Source organism: Wyeomyia smithii, chromosome 2, assembly GCF_029784165.1.
Source record: "Wyeomyia smithii strain HCP4-BCI-WySm-NY-G18 chromosome 2, ASM2978416v1, whole genome shotgun sequence".
Classification (NCBI taxonomy): domain Eukaryota; kingdom Metazoa; phylum Arthropoda; class Insecta; order Diptera; family Culicidae; genus Wyeomyia; species Wyeomyia smithii.
The window spans coordinates 116558628-116580142 of NC_073695.1; the positions used below are offsets into that span (position 1 = coordinate 116558628).

The window sequence follows — 21515 nt, forward strand, 5'->3', positions numbered from 1 at the left end:
CTGATAATCAATTTCGAAAAATATTGCACTTATGAATCCTAGTACATTAGTGTTACCTGTTTTAACAAACTTTGTTTTAGTGGAAAACCAGATGAAATAAAACTAAAAATCGGTTAACAACTTGAATAAAAGCTCGGGCAGGAGGAATGTTTTTGTTATTACTAGCGTGTTGATTATTTGCAACCAAAATTAAACTTGTATTAGTGAAATCGACCACAAATACTAGCGCAGATAGGAAGGTCTATAGAGTGCTGCCTAACGAGGTATAGAAGCACAAAGGCATTTATTCATTTGCATTCAGTAACGTTGTATGCTAATATCCCTTTAAAATTTTGCTGCAGGTATTACTAACATGTAAACAACCCTGAAACTGACAGTATGCCAAAGCAAATGTCAAACTGCTGAATATCGTCGTTGTGAGCAGGGATACCAAATGTGCAGATTTGTCTGCATAACGCAGATTTTTGGAGTCCGTGTGCAGATATTTATTGATTTGCAGTTTTCCATGGTTTCTGCAGATTTTTGTCAGAGTCTTCTTATATTTGCGCAGATATTCTTAAAATGTGTGCAGATTTTGACAGACTTTTGCCTGCGCGAGCGAAATTGTTTTGGATCATGGGTAGATTTTTTCAGATTTCGAGCACATTTTTCCGGTTTCTCGAGCAGTTGCAGACATTTTTCAAAAATATCTGGCATCTCTGGTTGTGAGGTCGGCCATTACGGAGTGCGAAACATTGCTCAGTGAAGTGCATTTTTTACGCGTGAATATTCCTTTAAAACTCACATACCACTCGTTGGAATAATTTCCGTCTTCTCGGGTATATTGGAGTCCAACGTTTCCGTTAGTTAACGGCCATCAATCACACGCGTAAGGGTCAAAAAAGAAAAAAGCCCACAACGCTTGCTTGGTTCACAGACGAGGTGAAAATCGAGATTCGCTACAGCGGAAAGCACACACGTAACAGCCAACCAACTGAACCCTGCGTTAAACAATGGCGTCTCGGGCATTTTTTGCAGCCCGCTTCTGGCTTCTATGAATGGATGATGCAAATTTTTTTCCAGCTCAGAATTTAGCTACTGCAAGTAGTTGCTAACGTTTGATTTTCGCTGATTTATATCAACCAGTTGTTAAACTAGCAATTTGTGGTCAAATTTGGAGTACTTACAATCGATGTATTTGAATAAAAGGCGATAAACTGTGCGGAGGGTTCACCCAGCAACTCTACGGGTAATAACAAATCACTGCACTGTGTTCGCCATATTGAAAAATTTCCACTTGCTAGCGCACGCTGATTCAGTGTGTGAGTGTACCGAGTAGTCGAGTGTATGTGTTGTGTACCGCTATTTACCTACTATACCACCCAGAAGATAGCGGAAAACGCCATTGGTGTACGTGATAGTTGGTTTTACAGTCGCAGGATCGAGGGTAGATTGTCATTCACGTAGTTTTTTTTATCCTGATATTGTCTACCCGATCAGTGTGGTGTTTTGTTTATAAGAAAAGCTGACATTTTTGCTGTTAAGAACAGAAAAGCTAATGTTCTCAAATCAACAGTAAAATTAAATTATTACACCGAAAGAGTGTTGTGTGCTTTGGTTGTTCCGTTGCTAATTAGTTACGGCTATTTCTTCTGCCGTCGAACGGCTGGCAGTGTTCTGGTCTATCGATGGCGTCTAGTAGCGCCAGTGGCAGTTTAGCGAAGGATGACTCCAAGTGGTACTTTACCTCAGAGCAGCTGGCCAATTCGCCCAGCCGCAAGTGCGGCATGGATGCAGATCAGGAGCTTATGTACAGACAACGAGCGGCCAATCTTATTCAGGATATGGGCCAGCGGCTGCAAGTGTAAGACCTTTTTTTAATTCTTATTTGAACTAAGCTTAAAAATCGATTAAGTCGCCAGAAGGAGAACACTACTATGTTGCGATAGTAGTAAAGGAACAACCAGAAATATGGGTGAACAGGATTGAGAACTTATTTCACAACAGTATGGCTGTAATTGCGATGTACTTTTGATTCGCTTGATGTGACAATTTTTTTAATCTAATTTATAGAGAAAAAAAAATCAATTTAATTTGTCACTCCTATTGCTGCAGGTAATCCAGCAAAGAAAGAAAAATGAAAGTTAATGTGGTGAATAAATGTTTGTGTTGAGTCTGTGATTTTATTGAAAATCGAGTTGTTGAAAAGAAAAGAAAACAAGCATGCATGATATTATCAGCATTATGCATTTAAAATAATTCTGCTCGCGTTTCAAACATAATGCTGAACCAGCTGTAATCTGTGTTGTGACTAGCGTGTATTTATGATGATCCTATTTCAAGCATTAAAGCGAATGGGTAATTTTTTCATTTGTCAGCATAAAACAAAACCCGACAGGTTCCTGCGTATATTAGTATATTTGTTTTACGGCTATTGAAAGAAATTTTAAGAATTATTTTGTGTACCTAGTTTTCAATGGAGATACATGAATGTTTCCTTGATCCATTCACTATGATGTTAAGTCTGTATCTCATGTCATAAACAAAAAACAAAATTTTGAACGACATCCAAATCCAAAAGTTGTTTGCAACTGTTTTTTCATACTTGACATGATTAAATATAACAGTAAAAGTTTTCAACAATTTTAGTCGTTAGATTTGGATTTAGTGATTTTACTTGGGAAAATAATGCAGAATGATCTTACATGCGGAGTTAATATAAACTTTTATGAACACTGTTGCCTAATGCCATTATAAAGGTAGATGGTAGATGGATAGGCCAAGCAGGATTCAGACTTATTTATAACTCTTATTTATTTCATTTTAGTCAACTTTGTTCTACTAAAAGAATACCATATTATTGATAACTTCAAGTATTCTAAACTACCATAGAAAAACGAACTTGTTAAACCTAGAGCTTACTGCCCTACGATATGAGTAATGAAATGGATGTGGATGTAAAACTAGTTAGAATTTGCTAGAAAAGCTATTCGAAACAGTATACCAATGCATTAGAGCAAAAATTGAGATTTTGGAATTGGATTTTTGGAGTTTGAGAAAATGACAAATGATCTCTTTAACCTGAAAGTACGAAATCATTGAATGTCGCTGAAACAAGAACCCAGGATAACATTGAAATGTCGAGGCTTAAATTGTATTTCGGAACATTAATGCACGATGATTGAAAACCTTTTATTTCTCTGATATGATCTTTTCTTATAGCGGTTTCACGGAAGTTGCTGATAAAACATTCTCATACAGCCACCAAAGCCGAATTTCTCATTAGGTACAAGATTGAAGTGTAATCTTTAAAAACAGTATCTGACGCTTACTTATAACTCAATTTGATGAATGTGATCGATTCTAGCAAACTAGTCATTGCATATTTTATAGTTGTGACACTACCAGCAAATCCTTGGTACATTTGCAATTGACTGCGAAATCTGTGTCGGTTCTGCATCGGAATGTAATCTACTAATCTCAAAACACATCGCAACATTTTTCGTTCGATTCTTGTTCTTGGACCATCAAAGGACGCGATTCATAAATCGCGAGCTCTCGTTCTTGTTATCTATCTTGAAGACAATCTATTAGCTTGTAGCGATTATTCAATCAAAATATAGTTCCGAATAGGGTCCAACTAGTTTTGAGTGGTGTTTTTTATGTCCAAATTAGCTCATTACCACGAATCTATATTAATCGTTATATTAATCGTGATAAAGGTTAACCGGAAATGGTGTAGCTAACACACCTGACTTTTTATCTGAGATACGGAGATAATACAAGACTTCGGGTTGTTTACAATTCGAGCAAATTTCTAGTTGATAAGGCTCTACGCAGCCTTCCGTACCTCCCGTAATTTTAATCGTACGAAAGTAGTAGAACAATAGTCATACATTAAATTCCGCCACGGGCGAAACTGTCAGTGTCAGTAGAATCGCATTGTGTAGCGCTAGCCCCGCAATAGTTCTGCGAAGTCTCTGGGAAATAAAGACATGGTCAAGTTACCAACGCGTAATTTAGCACTTAGACTTTACTTGTAGTTTTTAGTTAGTACGTAGCCTACAAAGCGATATTGTAAAATTTACGATGAATTGGGATGATTTTAAGTTTTTAGTTATAAAACAACAAGGAAGAGCAAATGTTGTTGGTTTCGTTTGATCTTTTAACTTCCATGCATTTATAATTTAGATACATATTAGCAATCAAACGCTACTATTTCTGGATACTCGATTCGTCGTAGAATTGCGTCAGCTTGAGGTTCATTGTTCGCCTCACATACTCCGATAAAGATGGTCCTAAGCGCTCATCGTTCGGAAACGGCCAGTACTTACGAGTCCTCTTAAGCATTTTCCTTGTTTTGTGCCCGTAGGGAACTGCCGGTCTTGCAAGCGTCTTGTACATGGAGCACTTGATACGGAGGCGAAGTTTACTCGATCTCAAGGTCATGTGAAGTCCAATGTCTAATATTACCATTGGTTCGAGGCAGGGTTGCGAATATTTACTGCCAGTGATGGATTCTCAGTTGAAACTGAAAACTACGAATGGCAATTTCAACACGAACGTGATGAAAATAAAAATTACTTTCAGCTCCAATCAGTTAATAGTGATAATGCGGACTGGTAGCATTATTGTGATTTCACACACGCTGTGTTACTTTACCGATGTTTGCGCGGTTAAGGATGAAGATGCTTAACTACTTCAGCGACTTCATGCAATGGATTGGCTCAGATCAAATAATTTCGATATTATAATTAAGCCATATGGTTTATCTCACAGACATAAGTTTCATTGATATTTGACACGGGTGAAACTCAATATCAGTTTGAAAAAAGGGAGAATGAAATTGATGTTGTATCCTTTTCATTTTGCAGTTTCGAAATTTTGCAACACTGTCTGAGGTACACAAATTGGGTTAGTAACAAAAGGCTGCTTCGGCCTTTTGAGGTTCAGCCTTTCGTAGTAGACCCCACAAATTCCTTCACCAGGTTCACCACCTTGAACTCACCTTCGTCGATTGCTATGCTATTGCCTAGCGTAGCCCTATCGCGCTCAGTTCTTCCTGCTAGCAGATACTTGGTTTGCGACGCATTCACCTCCAATCCAACGTTATTACGCTTCAGCTTGGTGTAGTGTTCAGCAACCGCCTGAAACGTCCTTCCGACAAGGTCGACGTCATCAACGAAGCAGATGAACTGGCTGGTTTTCTTGAAGATCGTGCCCGGCATGTTAAAGACCGCACGCGTCATAACTCCTTCAAGCGAAATGTCGAGCAGCAGGCAGAAAATCCGTCGCCTTATCAAAGTCCCTTGCGTGTTTCAAGTGGGTTTGATAAAGCACCCGAAATCTTCACTGCATTATCTTTTAGGTAGGTAGTGCGTCGGGACTTGATATTCGCGACACTTTTCGAGGATCTGCCGCAGCGTGAAGATTTGGTCAATTGTCAATCGCCCACAAAATCGGCTTGATAACATTCCACAACCCTTATTGCTAGCGAAAAATGATAGATGAGCTCCGCTGCGATGCCGTTTTTCCAGCTGATTTGTTCTTGAGCTGCTTGATACCATCATTTACTTTACTTTTCGTGGGGGTCGATATATCTCCCTCGTCCGCTGTTCTGACGAAATCCTTCCTTTTGCCGTCTTGGTTCCCCACCTCTGTGCCATTGAGGTGTTCATTGTAGTGCTGCTTTAACCTATCGATCACCTCATGTTCATCCGTCAAGGTTCTTCCATCGTTATCCCGACACAATTCGGCTTGCTGCACAAAACCTGCACGGAATACGTTCAGTTTCTTGTATAATTTACGTGTTTCTTAAAAACGATATTATAGATCAGCTCTAAGTATTTATTGGGTCAATATTATATCACATTGTTCATTTCGACAATGTAATTGTTGGTGGCTATGAAAAATGCAGCTTTGTTGATTTTTGGGGAAATAGAATAAATTCTGTTTTTGATACATTATGAGAAATCTTTCTTCTCTGGAACTAGAAAGAAATAATTTTAGCAATGGGAAATCGAGGCTTTTGAGATTAGTTACAAGCTATTGGCTTTCGAGTAAATAGAATTATTTTTGTTTTTGATGAACTAGGAGAAGTTCTTGGTGCTCGTTTTACAACTACGACAGACCTAATATCGAAAAGTGTAAATGAATGTCATTCGGGAGCCTAACATGCATATGTTACTGGAACCACGACAGTGGTTTAAAAAAGCAATGTCGCGAACTTAATTCTGTAGTGTCTAAGTGCTTCACTTTAGGACTATACCCTAGTAACAATACAGGTTTTATCAAAGTTTTATAGTGCTTAATACAGCCAAAACAGTGCTATAAAACCTTGATAAAACCACTTTTGTTACTTGGGTAGTGTCTTCGAAGCAATTGCTTGTATCGATATTGCTCACATTATGGTGTTATGCAACAACATCCATAGCCTACTATGGCAAAAATAAAATTTGTAACTTTTTTGTTTCTGCATGAAACTCAAAGTTGTCTTCAGCAAAGTTGTAGATAATTTCAAACAACTTTGCTAACAAAACTTTTTCTCTATGTATTGAAGATTTTGAAAAAACTTAACTTTCGTTTGACAATGTCCGTAGATTCAGTTTTTTGCATCTAATTCGTTTGTTTGTTTTTTTTTTTTCTAAACACAATGTTCTAGAGAGTTTTAGGCCTTATTATGTTCTAAATATTTTACGAAGGCTCTATGCTAAAATTCCTTTTGGTTTAAAAGATATAAGCAAGTCCAACAATAATTTACCCTATTTTCTACTGCGAATTGGAGGAAAATGGGGGCGGAGGAAGCTGGAATGTCAAACGAAAGTTAAGTTTTTTCAAAATCTTCAATGCATAGAGAAAAAGTTTTGTTAGCAAAGTTGTTTGTAATGGAATTATCTACAACTTTGAGTTTCATGCAGAAACAAACAAGTTACAAATTTTATTTTTGCCATAGTAGGCTATGGATGTTGTTCCGTAACACCATAATGTGAGCAATTTCAATACAAGCAATTGCTTATAGTTTTAAAGTGAAGCACTTAGACACTACAGAATTAAGTTCGCGATATTGCTATTTTAAACCACTGAAATGGTCTGATTCTGTCAAGATTCGAATCTATGACAATGCGTTTGTCAAATTCTTTAGTTACAACTTAGGAGGCCTCCGATTATATTATTGAGTTCTGCGTCACCATTTCTTACCATTAGGGCCGTATTTCTTGTATTTTTGTTGTTCATTAAGCTCGAGCTTGAACGACCGCACATTTCGTGAAAAATCTGAACTAGTAAAGTTGCAGAGAGTAAACACCGCAAGACAGCTAATTTAGGATCAATTTCCATCTTTAATGTATAACGATTCAATAGCATCCGCTTTGTATAGATCGATAACAGCGCCGGTTACGTTCTTACGGTCGGTTAGGAAAGAAGGAAGTGTTACGATCGTTATTGCCTGACCGAGATCATCTCTTTATCTCTAATAACTCTAACGAAAAAAGGTTCCTTTGTCACCGTGGTATGTGCCGGATTTTTATACTTTTACATTTACTTCCCAACTGGCCGCGAATGCTGTGTATAATAAACAGAAGGTCAAGTACCAAGGACCCTTCCTTCTACACGCTGACATATAGACTCTACTGCTCTAATTTTCAGAGCCACGTTAGTTACAATGGTTCAGCAATCTCAAGAAGTGTTACTTGAAAATAATGCAATAAAGCTTTTTCGTTTTTTATTTTGAAAACTAAAAAGGTATATACTCCTTAACCCTCTAGTTCCCAGTGCCGCCTTTAGACGGGCTTCAGTCAAGCCCCTAAAAGGCTTCAATAAATGCTTAAAAAATGTTTATAAAGATTCATAGTGATTTTACCGAAGTCCGTCTAAAAATTAATTTGGGCACTAGAGGGTTAAGTATAAATAAAAGCATGTAATATACTCGATAACGATTTGTAATAAAAGAGGATTAACTGTACACATACGGAATTTGGCATGAGGTTGTTATTGATTGGAATGACATTCGATCGTAACTACAACACAATCTGATGAGATACTGGGCCATATGAATAAAGAGTTTGCTTATAAGATTTGCATTCAATAAGTAAAGTAAGATTTTCACAATGATTCGGCAATAAAAAACATAGAAGCATTTCATTAGCCGAATCTGGTTTTCGTCAGTTTATTGAAATTAATTTTGAACGGGAACCAATCCATAAAACTATTTACAGTGTTCTTTTGGAAGGGGCCTTTATGTGCAGATTTCTTACAGTTTAATAACTTTTTTTTTATTTCACGCAATTGTTCTTTATTTTGGAAACAGATCACAACTTTGTATAAATACTGCAATTGTGTACATGCACCGATTCTACGCATTCCATTCCTTCACACATTTTCATCGCAATAGTATAGCAGCGGCTGCGCTTTTTCTAGCAGCTAAGGTAAGTTCATCTTGCCAAAAACTCGGGTATGGTATTTTACTGTAACATTGCATTTTCGTAAATCAGGTGGAGGAGCAACCCCGGAAACTCGAGCATATCATCAAAGTGGTGCATATCTGCTTGGGACTAGAAGCTCCTGATCCGTTAAAGGAGAGCTACGCGGAACAGGCGCAGGACCTGGTTTTCAACGAAAACGTTTTACTGCAAACGCTCGGGTTTGACGTTGCCATTGATCATCCACATACACATGTTGTCAAAACATGCCATTTGGTTAAAGGTAAATAAATATTAACAATACTTTTTATTAGACTAGAACTAATCGTTTTTTATTTCGCATTACACAGCTTCCAAGGACTTAGCTCAAACATCGTACTTTATGGCATCTAACAGGTGAGGGACCAATGAACGTCTATAATCTATAATTTCATTAGAAGTGATAACAAAATGGTGAAGATACTATGCTTCCATTTTGCCAAATCGATTCAAAGTAATGCTCAGAAATTTATTTTGCAATAGTGCAGCTGAATATTGAATGTTAAATAGATTGATATTTTATGACAAACTAATAACAGCATTATCTTTTTTTACAGTTTGCACTTGACGACCATGTGTCTGCAATATAAACCAACTGTGGTGGCATGTTTCTGTATACATTTGGCATGTAAATGGTCCCGATGGGAGGTTTGTAACATAAACATAAATATCTACATTTATATTTGACTTTTTAGTTAAATCAACTGAAGAAATAAATCGGCTTATGCCTGTCTCGAGTTTTGTTTATTGTTAACGTATTTTTCACCCTTCAGATCCCCCAATCGAACGAAGGCCGTCATTGGTTTCATTATGTAGACAAATCAGTTACGCTGGATCTCCTGAAACAGCTGACAGACGAATTTCTTCACATCTTTGATCGTTGTCCAACGCGGTTGAAGAGTAAGATGAAATCAATACGTGCTGATCAAGCACAATCGGTGCGTTATACTCTACTCCGCTCAACTGGCGAATCGTATTATGCTAGCATTTTTCTGCTTTGTTCTCATAGGACGATACAACCCGGAGAAGCGCCAGCAGTTCCTCCGGTATGCCAGGATCCTCGTCTATTCTGCGAGGCATCGACGACGCTGGCTCGTCGTCCTCTAGTCATCATCGGTCATCATCGCATTCACAACATTCGCACTCCAAGCAAAGCTCTACTGGTGGTAAGAATGATTGTTTTATTTTGCGTTTATATGTCGTAGAGTTATTTGCATAGTTTTTAGAATCAACATGCTTGGTAAATACCGAAAGTTGGTTCATTTAAAAAATATAAATTTAAAACTTTGGGTTTTACAGTTACGGACATGAGGTTTTATTGTATGGTTCATTAAAATCGATTGCAAATTTAAATAATGATATAACCTTTTCAGTTGTTTTTATTTGAAAAAAAAAAACTAATTTCTTTCTCCTGCCAACAGGCGACCCTTTGTTGAAAACATCACAATCGGCAGCTTCATCGAATGCTAAATTGTCTGCATCTTCCTCAAGTAGTTCTCGATCCCGCGATCGTCCTTCCTCGTCGTCATCACAACAACAGCAACAGCATAATCAACAGCAATCGATCACAGGCAATAGTGGTCACTATGGGTCTAGTTCTGTGGCTGGAAAAATGCAACCGGTGTCACACCACGGTAGCAGTCGATCGGGGATACCTTCCCAGTCGTCATCTTCGTCGTCATCGTCGGCGCGAACGAGTTCTATGCATGAAGGTTCACGGGATCCTAAAAATCGTATGATGTCCAACGTGGCAAGTTCCTCATCATCGATTCCAATCAACCCATACACTCAAAACAAAATGGATCGACATGGTTACCAGAAAAATCAGTCGATGTCGCACGTCGAAGGCAAAAGTTCGATGAAATCTCAGAGTTCCATGGCGGCGTCACTTTTCAACAACAATTCGGATGTGACATCAAGGATGTCTTCTTCTTCCTCTATGATAAAACAACCTCAGGCTCCGTATGGTTCACATCCTCCTAGCTACAGTCAATCAATGAGTGGAAGAAATAATATGCCTTCAAGTGAATCAATTTCCGTCCCTAATCAACAACAACAACAGCAACAATACAAAAACCAGGTGCAACAATCATCAAGTGGTGCAGAGTCATCCTTTCGCCTTATTGACGACAGTAATCGGTTAGCTGATCCCATGCAAATTTGTACACCTCCCAAACAGTCGAAACCATCGTCGATTTTCAGTCCAGATTGGAAGGACACTCAGGTAGATAATAATAGTTCCAATGCGACAAGTACGATCTCTACTAGCGGCAGCGGTGGAAAAGCTCGATCGCAAGCGCATCCTTCAGGACTGGTGAAACATATTAAAGAAAGTCCAAGCAGTAGGGATAAGAAACCTGCGTTACCACCGTTTTTGGATCAACAGCCTCAACAGCATAAGCAGCGTTCTGAGACCCCTAAGAAAGAACGACGTTCTGATGCTACGATGGCTTCCAGTGGTAACCAACAACAAAAATCGGCAGAGAAAAAAACAGCTACCTCTTCGTCAAGCTTAAAACGAACAATGGAATCAGCACATCCTGTGAATAATGTACTTACAGGCAATACAATTCATACAGCAGATTTACTTGGTATCAATAAGCTTCATAACACAAGTCAAGTACCAACGAAACGAGCACTTCCTAATAGTGAACAAATTCGGCACGACGACGGAACTGATTTTCGGGAATCCAAAGTACGCAAAGTGGAAGTACCCTCACCCTCCGATCAACTGTTTGCATCCACGTTCGATTTAGCCAACACCTTTGACAAACAGGACGATGGATTTTCACTGTTTTCGTTTAACGATCCGGGATCATTGTTGTCGCAGCCTTTGTTGAGTGACTCTAAACCAATCAGCACAAGCAGTAAGAGCAGTTTCTCGAACACCGTTAACGGAATAGAGACTAATCCAGCTCTGGTTAGTAGTTTACTGAAGGAAAGCCTTTGTAGTAGCGAGAGTAAATTTGGAACCCTCACTAATAATAATACTACCAATAACAGTAGCAATTCTACAATGGCTTCAAATGCATCTATTGCAATGACAGCTTCTAGTTCGATGACAGGAGCGTCATCATGTCTATTGTCGATGCCATCGTCTAGTATTGCATCTTCGACTTCTAATACGAGTACGTCCTCTATTGTAAACCAAATGCTCAAAGTACCTGAAATGATTAAAAATGAGCCCATGTCTATTGACGTAAATGCTTCGACGACAATCAGTGGCATGCATTTCGAACCTGATTCACTACCTTCAGCTACATCAACGGTGCCGGCTGCTGGGTTAGCAATTCCTTCATCTGCTGTCTCCGCGGCAGCAGCCACTAGCGACATCCAAACCCTCACAGGCGATATACTCATACCGCCTTCCAAAGACGACGAACACCATCGTTCTAAGTCAGAAAAGAAGAAGAAAAAAGATAAACACAAGCATAAGGAGAAGGATAAATCTAAAGACAAAGATCGGGAAGAGCGTAAAAAACACAAAAAAGACAAAGATCGTCATCGTGATCGCGAAAAATCCGACATAGCAAATGAAGAACCTGTAACAGCTCCGATTAAGATCAAACTACCTAAAGACAAAATTAATCTTCCTTCACTTTCTGATGGCCCTGAAGGACCAGCAAGTCGGTCTTCTGTGTTTGCGGCTTCTGGTGGCAGCATCCCAGCAACATCTGATTCGGGACTAAAAATTAAAATTCCAAAAGACAGACTTTCCGGTTCATCGTCACTGGGTGCGTCGACAGCAACGGGTACGGGAGCAAGCAGTTCTTCTGTAGGTTCCAATTACCCAACACTTCCAGCAACAAATCCTCTGAAATTGAAAATCTCAAAGGACAAAATTATTAGTACTGGCGGTGACAACAGCCATAATAATGGCTCTGGCCATGGTCACTTAAGCGGCAATAGTGGTACCGCTCCTCACCACGGTCACAGTGGTAAAAAGAAAGATCGCGACCGTGATCGTGATAAGGTCAAATCTAGCAAATCTTCAATTGTCACATCTTCCGTCGATTACGCAAAACACAATGGTAACAATAGCGGCTCTTCAGGTGGCAGCGGCGGGCCAGGCGGAAGCATTCCCAGCAAATCAGGTTCGAATAAGGTAAGTGATGATTTGTCGTTGTTTTTTTGATATCGGAAATAATCGTTTAACTGTGAACATATTTCCAAAACTTTTGCTACATACAGTAGCATCAACATATCTATGTTTTCCGTTTCGAATCAGAATGATTTAGTAGTTATTTCATGTCATGTTCCTGCTCGCAATTTTTTTTGTGTATTGATGGGTTGCGTTGGATCACAGATTTCGTTTTCTACAAAACGCTTTGTACATATTTACGTCTATTCTTAGTTTCAGGATACTTGGGTTGATGGGTGATAACATTTCGCTCTTTTGTCACAATTGAGTAATAGGAATCAATCGAATTTAGACAATCAAACAACGACAAATAATGCATCCAGGAATGATGTTGAAATTCATTTAAAATGAATTCACGTTTAAACAAGAATATGTTTAAAAAAAATCTTTTTACAAGCTGTTTTCCCACGAACGCATAGTTGAGGTGCGCGCCTTGTATTTAATGTGATAATATGTTGACTGCCAGCAAGCATGATGCACAGCAAACCCACTGTTGGCTTAGGTATAGTAGGAAATTAGAAGTTTCAAATTTATTGTTCAAAGCCAACGTAATAGTCGTGATCCGAGGAAAAATATGAGAATGGTAGTAAATAAATTACTCTTTAAAAATAACTTTATTTTGTCATGTTTTTTTCGTCATTTCACAAAAAATATTCTGCTGAAAGAAAATTTCCGGTTGTTTACTGTTTCGTATGTATAACATTCTATATGAAAATTTTGTCAATGTTTGTCAATTTCTCTTGTTGAACTCAACCGTGACATAGTTTTGTTAAAACAGCATAAGCGATAATGATTGACCTGAAGCAAACATATACCGTACAAAAAAAGAGGTAAGATATACAACAGATATATGGAAAAGTATCAGAATACATAATAAAATAATATTTCTGTGAAATATTTTTGGAAGTAATATAATATACAAATGCGTGTGTTTCTCACTCTGCCGTAACTTTGCCATTTAGTTTTCCATTTTATTATTAGAATGCGCCTGTACAGCTTAGGGTGTTACCAAGCCAATAATTTTCTAGAAGACAGTACACCAAATTAGTACATTGTATAAATAATAAAATATAAAAATATATTGCTTATGGTACCGAGAACAAAACAAATCCTTTTTCAAAATCTGAATTCCATAATGAATTCCACCACTTCTGATGATAAGGCTTTTAATCAGATTCTGCTCATTTTGCGCTTTTCTGCTTGATGAACAATATTCAATATCTCTTTTTTTAAGATACCTAACCAAAGGTCTTCAAATACATTTGTTCAATAACCTGTTTATTCTAAGTAATTCGAATTTTGCGAAAGACCCTGTATTTGGATCAATCGAGATTGGAAATATATTTTTTTCAAATCATTCGAAACGTTTTTTGTCTGCATGCGGAATTCGGTCACAATCGCGTTTGATATCAAGATGTATGAAAAATAGTAACAGTTTTTTTGCGTTATTTAATGGCTTATTAGTGCTAAAAATGAACATCTTTTCTTTTAACTTTATTATAAATAAGAGTTACTCAAGTAATCTAATCAGCGTTGTTAGTTGTAATACTACGTGTGATATGGTTGACGGAGGAGATGAAAACAAACATTTTCTCCGAAATGATGCTAGAAGTATCAGGATTCTATATTTCAGGGAATCAAGAAATAAAATTTTTAAAGTTTTTCACCACCCTTTATTGAAAAATTTATGACTTAGATATGCTTCCTGACGAATCTTATGAATGCTGTTTTAGTAATATATTCAAACAATCCAAATAGTCCAAAATCTTTTTAAGATGTATTCGTATTCGATTGTACGTTCGATTCTTTTATAAAGCTAGCCCGGAGAATTTATCTGAAATGTACCGATTTTTCGATCGACTAGCGAGGTGTATTCTTGAATACGTCAACCAAATTCAATGGCCGGAATACTCGACGAAATCGCATTTGATCCTAACCTTAATACCGTAGATAAAAAAATAAGATGGTTTTCAAATTCCATTCTTGTTAAAAATCACGAGTTCAAACTTAAATTTTTTGTATACTAAGCGAGATTCGTGAATTCGAGCTAATAGCAGGCCGCTCGAAGTGTTCTTCTTATACATGGTTGTATAATATCTAAAGCCATGCGTTGATGTGCTGGAACTGACAAAAGTTACAGAGCACATCTATCCGTTTTAGATGTGCTACATGTATACTGGGTCCTAGCAAATAAAGACACCTTTTAAAAGCAATTAGGACAGCCAAACAACGTTTTGCTAAAGACAAAAAGCTCCGCGGCCCCCTAATACGTAGAAGATTTGAAAATCCGCTGTTCCAAAGGTATCAGAGAAGAAATTTGAATTACCTGTCCAATTCACCAAGCGCTTCGCGGCGCCCTTAGATCAGCCGCAGAACCCCCGGCCCGTAATTCTAAACTTCCCGAGTTTTATTACAATAAAATTCCACCCAATCAAATGACGTTTATTATAAAATTTAGTTGAAGCAAATGACTAGTGGCATAAGTGTATTAACACGTTCTCATTTTCAACAGATCACTCAACAGCAGCAATATTCCGGTTACAACGTTAACAGTCAGTCAAATGCATCCCAGGCGTCATTACCCCACCATCCAGCTAGTTTCGACTACATGCAACATGCACAAGCACCAACGCTTCAACAGCAGCAGCAGTACTTCAGCCAATTCGGTACATTCAATGTTCAACAGCAACAGCAAACAATGATTAATAGTAGCGCTATGAAGACTTCCGGTAGCAATATTGGCACCGTGCTACCACCCTATTACTATAACTCTAGTAATCAGAACAACGGTAGCAATCCCAACAAAAAGTAGTTTTTGAACGCGGACTCCATTGGCCAATCGGCAAATGTAAAAATGTGAATACAATTAGTTTATCGAATTACTATGTTCACTTCTTGTTAAGTTTTCCTTTTCTCATTTTACTATGAACATCTTTTCTCCACTGTTTTCCTGAAGAACGTTAATCCGGAGGATCCTTATTTATGTACTGTTCTTAATTATACTGAATATATTATGCTGAGCAAATAAAAATTCAAGTGCTGAAATGATATGATATGCCTCTAAAGCAATATTTAACATTCGGTTTATAATACTTGGTCGAAAAAGGATACGTCATTGATGAAATTAGGAATCTTGAAAATGTATATAAAATAAGCGCCAGAATCAATGCGAATTGAGAGTTAGTGCTTTGATACCAACACAACCGTTTAGTAAAATATTACCAATTCTCATACAGCGGCCTGATCTGCCCACTTTGATTGGACTTTCCCGTTAAACACACCCACATGTATCTCGGAAGAAAAAAGTTTAATATTATGTATAAGTAATAATATAAATCATATGACAGTTGAATATAACATTCGAAACTAACTATCCTATTAGAAACTTTCAAACAAACAAAAACATCTAGAAAGCAAAGAAAAGTCTGATTCTGAGAAGCGATAACTTTAAAAACAAAACGAAAAGCAACCACTAACACTAACCATGTATCTCAAAATTCGTGGAACTATGATATTGTGCTGGTTGAAAACTGAAGCAGAGATGTAGTTAGAAAATATTACGTTGTATTCCCGTTAACTATACGCTATCACTAGAAGCAGCGAATCAATGCGGGCAACGGACATAGCACGTGGAACCATTAAAGGCTCGTATGAAGCAGAATACTGTCACTTCGCAATGATTCACTCAATCCGAAATTCCAACTGACATCAATGATCCGAATCATGCATTTGGTTGAATCTGATGCAAACAGTTCTTGTCTTTTTCACTCTATGGTTATCATGTCGCATCACTCGAATAAAACAACCACTCAAATCTAGAGACAACCACGACATGAAGGTCTATAACATCTGATTCAGAAGCTGAGAGGGCTGCTTACATACTGTTACTAGCGATCGTAAAGTAATAAACGACACCATCCACGCTAATCGTATCAGTAAACATGCATGTTGTTACCTTCAAATAACGGTAAGTAGTTGATTGTCTACTTGTTGAAATTTAAATCTAAATATGCTGGGTCGTTGGTGTCTTTTGAGACACTTCGAGTAATCTGAATAAGTGTACTTGACTTCTGTATTAGAGTTCATTGAATCCCTGGACAACTCCATTATCATACGCACTCAAAACTTGCTAATTCGTTCTACCACTTACACTCGCAGATACACTTAACCATTCGGTTCTGAAGGTTAATCGCTCATCGGACTATTGCGCTCGATCGAGGTGTAGCTTCGCTGCCCGAAATAGTTTTAGCGGGTTGTCCATCGAAATCGGGTTTACAAACTTGATTGTCTTTCCTTGTGGGAAAATGTCAGCCGTCATCTTTTCCAAGTATCCCTTTATCCTCAGCTGCTTTAAATAGTTTTGAATAGTTAAATAGTTTTCCTTCTCCAAAACTTCTCAAACCACTGCTTTCACGATCTTGCATTAACATTATCCAAACTTTGGAAACCCTCAGATCTGTTGATCTTGCCGGAGATCTCCCCAATAGTGAGGGGGGGGGGGCGGCGGTCCGCCCCGGGTATCATCCTCTAGGGGGAGACAACCATGAGGAACTTGTCACCCTCAGAAAGGTGACATCCGTGAGATTAATTATCAATTAGGTGGAGGTTGAGGTAAAACCCCGAAAATTATATAAGTTTGCTCCTGAGAGTATAGGGTTTCAACCAATTTTTCAAAAACGGGTGGATTTAGTGCAATTGGAAACGAGCGTGCTAAATCTGACAATTTTTGATAACAAGATGATTTCGCTGCAACCTGCTGGGGGTGACACCCACGAAGAGCGGGGTGACATCCAAATTTTCCGCCCCGGGTGTCACCCGGTCATGCTACGCCACTGCATTTATCTCTGATTTTTGGGGGATCAATCTGTTAAAATTACTAACCAACTTCCGAACTAGCATGACTGTAGCGGTGAAACTTTAGAGGGATAATGTGGAGCCTACGGTATACCGTCTGAAAATCTTCACACAGATTTTTCGATCAATTATCTGTCAACGTAGTTTTTAATATGCTTTGAGTTTCAACAAAGTTCTCAGGAGTATCATTAGCAATTGGATGACCCAGAGCAGAGTGCTGTATTGGAACTCATGAGCTTCATCTTCGATTGCTAAACGTAGATACTCTGGAGACTACGGCGTCTTCTCTCAAAACGTGGGAGGAAACACACCTTCGTGTCTTGCACACGAAGGACGAGTCAAAGGCCCTAAGATTCATGGGGTACTTCAAGAACAGTGTGAACACCACAAATAAGAGAATTCTTCGTCTACTTCAAAACCAGAAAGACGGTTTCTTCACACGAGCATAGCGAGTATGTCATCGTAACGTCATGAAAGACTGTCGGTCAACCCAACACAGCATCATCGCTGATGGCAACCGTCCGCCAATCGGAACTCAAATAAATCCGATGAAGGACGCGTCGTCAACATCGTGAGCAGCATACGCTGGGTTCAGGTGAATCTTCATCATCATTGACACCAGCATCCTTCGCTTAACCAACGCAAAGGTAAGCTGTTCTATTGCAGCCAACAGTCAAATCCTAGGACTGCGATTCTATTGAACAGTTATATATAAATTGTTTCCATTACAGAGTTCATCCAACGGGATTTGGTTGCCACTGCGGTGGAAGTCCCAACGACTAACGACACCCAAGAGATAGGTACTTCCCGGGGAACGTGGACGACATTCCGCTATGCGAAGTTACAGCGCTTGTGTGGTACTGACGAGGCATCAACAAGCCATGCATCGTCGGCTGTGATGCCAACGCGCACCTGTGCGTCTAGGGCAGCTCGGATGTCAACAAACGAGGTGTATACCTGCTTGAATACCTTAATAATATTATTGTATACGATGTAGGGAGCGAGCCAACTTTTAGTAATTATATTAGAAAAGAGGTAGCGCCTCGATAGCGGAGAAAGTCAAAAACTGGCATGTCTCTAATGAACCCAGTTTATCAGACCATTGACACGTTAGATTCGACGTCGAGGCTACCCCTTAGGAATCCAAAGAAAACCAACTGGAACTGTTTTGAGGATCATTCGGTTAGCTCGAGAACAACCTGTCACAAAAATATTCGAACTCCAGCTGAGCTAGACATCACAGCAAGTGATCTACAGTATAGGATCACGAAATTTTTCACGTCAAACTGTTCGTTAGAGAAACGGGTAAAACGAATTATGGACCGTTTCTTTCCAGCTGTCCCGCAGTCATTTTTCGTTTCGAATTTTTATATCTCAAATAGGTAGTTATCCTTTATTTTTTGTTACACAAAGTCAATTTATATCTTACACAGAGTTAACTTATATCGTGTTCTCAGCAGAAGATTTTACTAACCTCGGTATAAACTATGTTTGACAATTAATTCGGCAAAAAATGTAGACGTGACTCGTTAACGTTTTTTCAAGGTTTTCTGAGCAAAATAATTGGACAAATGCCGGCAAATGGTTTTTTCGTGCTGAAATATCAGTAAAATCATTTATTCAATACTATAATTTGTTGCGAAATTTGAGTTTTATTTTCACAGTCACCTCACTTGATTGACACTTCGTAGTTGCTCCTCCGTGATGGATCTGAGCTAGTGAAGTTGCACAATGGCTCCATTGTAAGATGGTTAGTTCGGATTTAATATTCCATCTTCAATATACAATAATTCAATAACTTCCGTTTTGTATAGATCGATAACGACGTCGGCTACGTCTTCACGGTCGGTTAAGGCAGCGGTTCTCAACCTAGGGTACGCATACCCCTAGGGGTACGCGAAAGAATAATCAGTGATGGCGGACAGAGCATTTTTTTGATAGTACTTAATTTGTTGTTCAAACTTACTGTTAAATTAAGACTGTTGCAACAAATATCTTAGAACACCAATATAGTTCACTCCCGAATTTAGAGTATAGGGTTTCAACCAATTTTTCAAAAACGGGTGGATTTAGTGCAATTGGAATATAGTGTACTCCCGAATTTCCCATATAATTTCGAGAAGACGGATAGGGAACACCCCCTCTTGTGGTGAAAAAAGTAACTAAACTCATTGCACAGTGGTACAGTATAGGGTTTGCAATCCCGGGAACGATTTCCCGGGAATTACCTTTTCCCGGGATTCCCGGATCCCGGGAATAGAAATATTCATTCCCGGGATCCCGGGATTCCCGAGTTCTTCGAAAAATTTCGCAAGATTTAATATAATTTCCCATAAAATATTGCAAAAAAAAAACTAAACGTATCAAAAAACGAAACTTACTTCGTCAAAGTGTATCAATATTTGTCAAGGTGTAAATATTTGCTTGAAAAGACGTTCAATATTTGCTTGTCGTGTAATATCGAATTATTTACTTAAATTTATTGTTAAAAATATTTGCTGTCTTATTCAATAAACTAAAAATTATGCAAATATTTACTTCATCTAATGCCTTTTCGCTAGTTAGTTAGCCTGATTGCCTGAGTTGCCTGATTTTTTTCTTTGTTCATTGATAAAAATGTTTGAAACTTGTAAATTGATAAAAAAATTTAAAACCTGTAAATCAATGGCACCAGAAATAAATAAATTAATAAAACTCAGTCAGTGTTAATCATTTTTACAGGTTAATATCGTAGGCATTCAAATGCTCTAAGACCTGCCTGCCTCCGCACTCCGATTTATCTTTAGCAAACTGAAAGTAGTGAACACTCCAGGATCTTCACCAGCGGTGATTCAGCGAACTTAAGCAAAGTTTTACAGAAGGGAATTACACTATTTTTGCTTAGGTTTTCTTACCATTCCCGGTTCCCGGGAATTCCCGGGAAATGAGATTTTTCATTCCCGTTTCCCGGGAAATCAATTTCCGGGAATATTGCAAACCCTAACAGTAACGCAATTTGGGCGGACATGAGCTTTTCGATGTGATTTTGTGGTTTTAAAACAATAGTTTCTTCTAAGAAGTTGTTTCTTATACTTAGTCCTTTATGTATGTGCACATGAAAATTAGGGTGGCCCTAAAATCAACGAAACAAAATCAACTAACTTTTTCTTTACAGAAATATTGTGCACATTCTTCAGCAAAGCTGAAAACCTAACTAATTTTAAGTAACTTTGTTAATTTTTTTTAGCTATAAAATTTACCGGTTTAAAGCAATTTGATGTAACTGACCTAGGGTTCACCAGATTTTTTGCTTTATTCTTTCAGTTCAAATGTAATAACGAAGTTTTCTTCGGTTGACCTTAAGAACACAAAAATACGCAACTTTTGACGGAAAACATTTTCTTTTTACTTTTTGAAAGTTGTGTGGAACTTTCACTTGTAAATTCCTTGTTTTAACAATAGTGAATATATGTACACTGGGGTCGCTTTTTACGCGGGTCGTTTTTATGCGTTTTTTAAACTGGATATTTTTATAATAACGTGGATTATTTTTACTCGATTCGGAAGATTATTTGTACGCGGTATCAAATAAGTTTAGTCTAAATAGATCGAATCTAATCTTTTAAAAGCGGTACAACCAACCGCGTAAAAAGCAACCCTAGTGTATACTATTGTTCTAAGCTTTCGCTTTCTTTTTTGAGGTAAACTAATAATGCGACATGATTTTTTTCATTTTAAAATTCTTAAAATAAAAAGAAAACATTTATGACAAATCTCCTATACTCATAATTTGAAATCTACTCCTTCGAGTTACATTTTTTTTTAATTATTAATTATATTCACTTGACATGTAGAACAGATTAGATGTACTAGTCACCTGTTTTGTCATTAGAAGCGTCAATTGGTTTATCTTCACGATAATAAGAAAATTCACGAGACAGTTGTGATCAACTGATTACAGTTCAGGTCGCTACTTGGATAGAACCCCAATCGAGGAAGCGCGAAAAACAAATATCCAATCGGTTGCTTCAGTATCGCGAGAATTGCCATCCTTAACACAACAATTTGCCCTGACGACTCTGTTGATATTGGTTTGGTTTTTACTT

At 38.0% G+C, this 21515-nt stretch overlaps 1 protein-coding gene across 3 annotated transcripts; it reads left to right on the forward strand.

Moving 5' to 3' along the window:
* Positions 1-299: 299 nt before the first annotated feature.
* LOC129726082 (cyclin-T2) lies at positions 300-16245 on the forward strand. Of its 3 annotated transcripts, XM_055682692.1 has the most exons (10): positions 300-868; positions 1480-1843; positions 8285-8402; positions 8469-8679; positions 8747-8792; positions 8993-9083; positions 9209-9373; positions 9445-9601; positions 9857-12540; positions 15089-16245. In XM_055682692.1, exons 2-10 carry the CDS (start codon positions 1668-1670, stop codon positions 15386-15388), a joined length of 3948 nt encoding a protein of 1315 aa, XP_055538667.1. In that variant the 5' UTR covers positions 300-868; positions 1480-1667; the 3' UTR covers positions 15389-16245. The 3 variants fall into 3 exon arrangements, with proteins under 3 accessions (XP_055538667.1, XP_055538666.1, XP_055538668.1); XM_055682691.1 differs by having other exon boundaries at positions 300-1843; XM_055682693.1 differs by lacking the exon at positions 1480-1843.
* The last annotated feature ends 5270 nt before the right edge of the window (positions 16246-21515 follow it).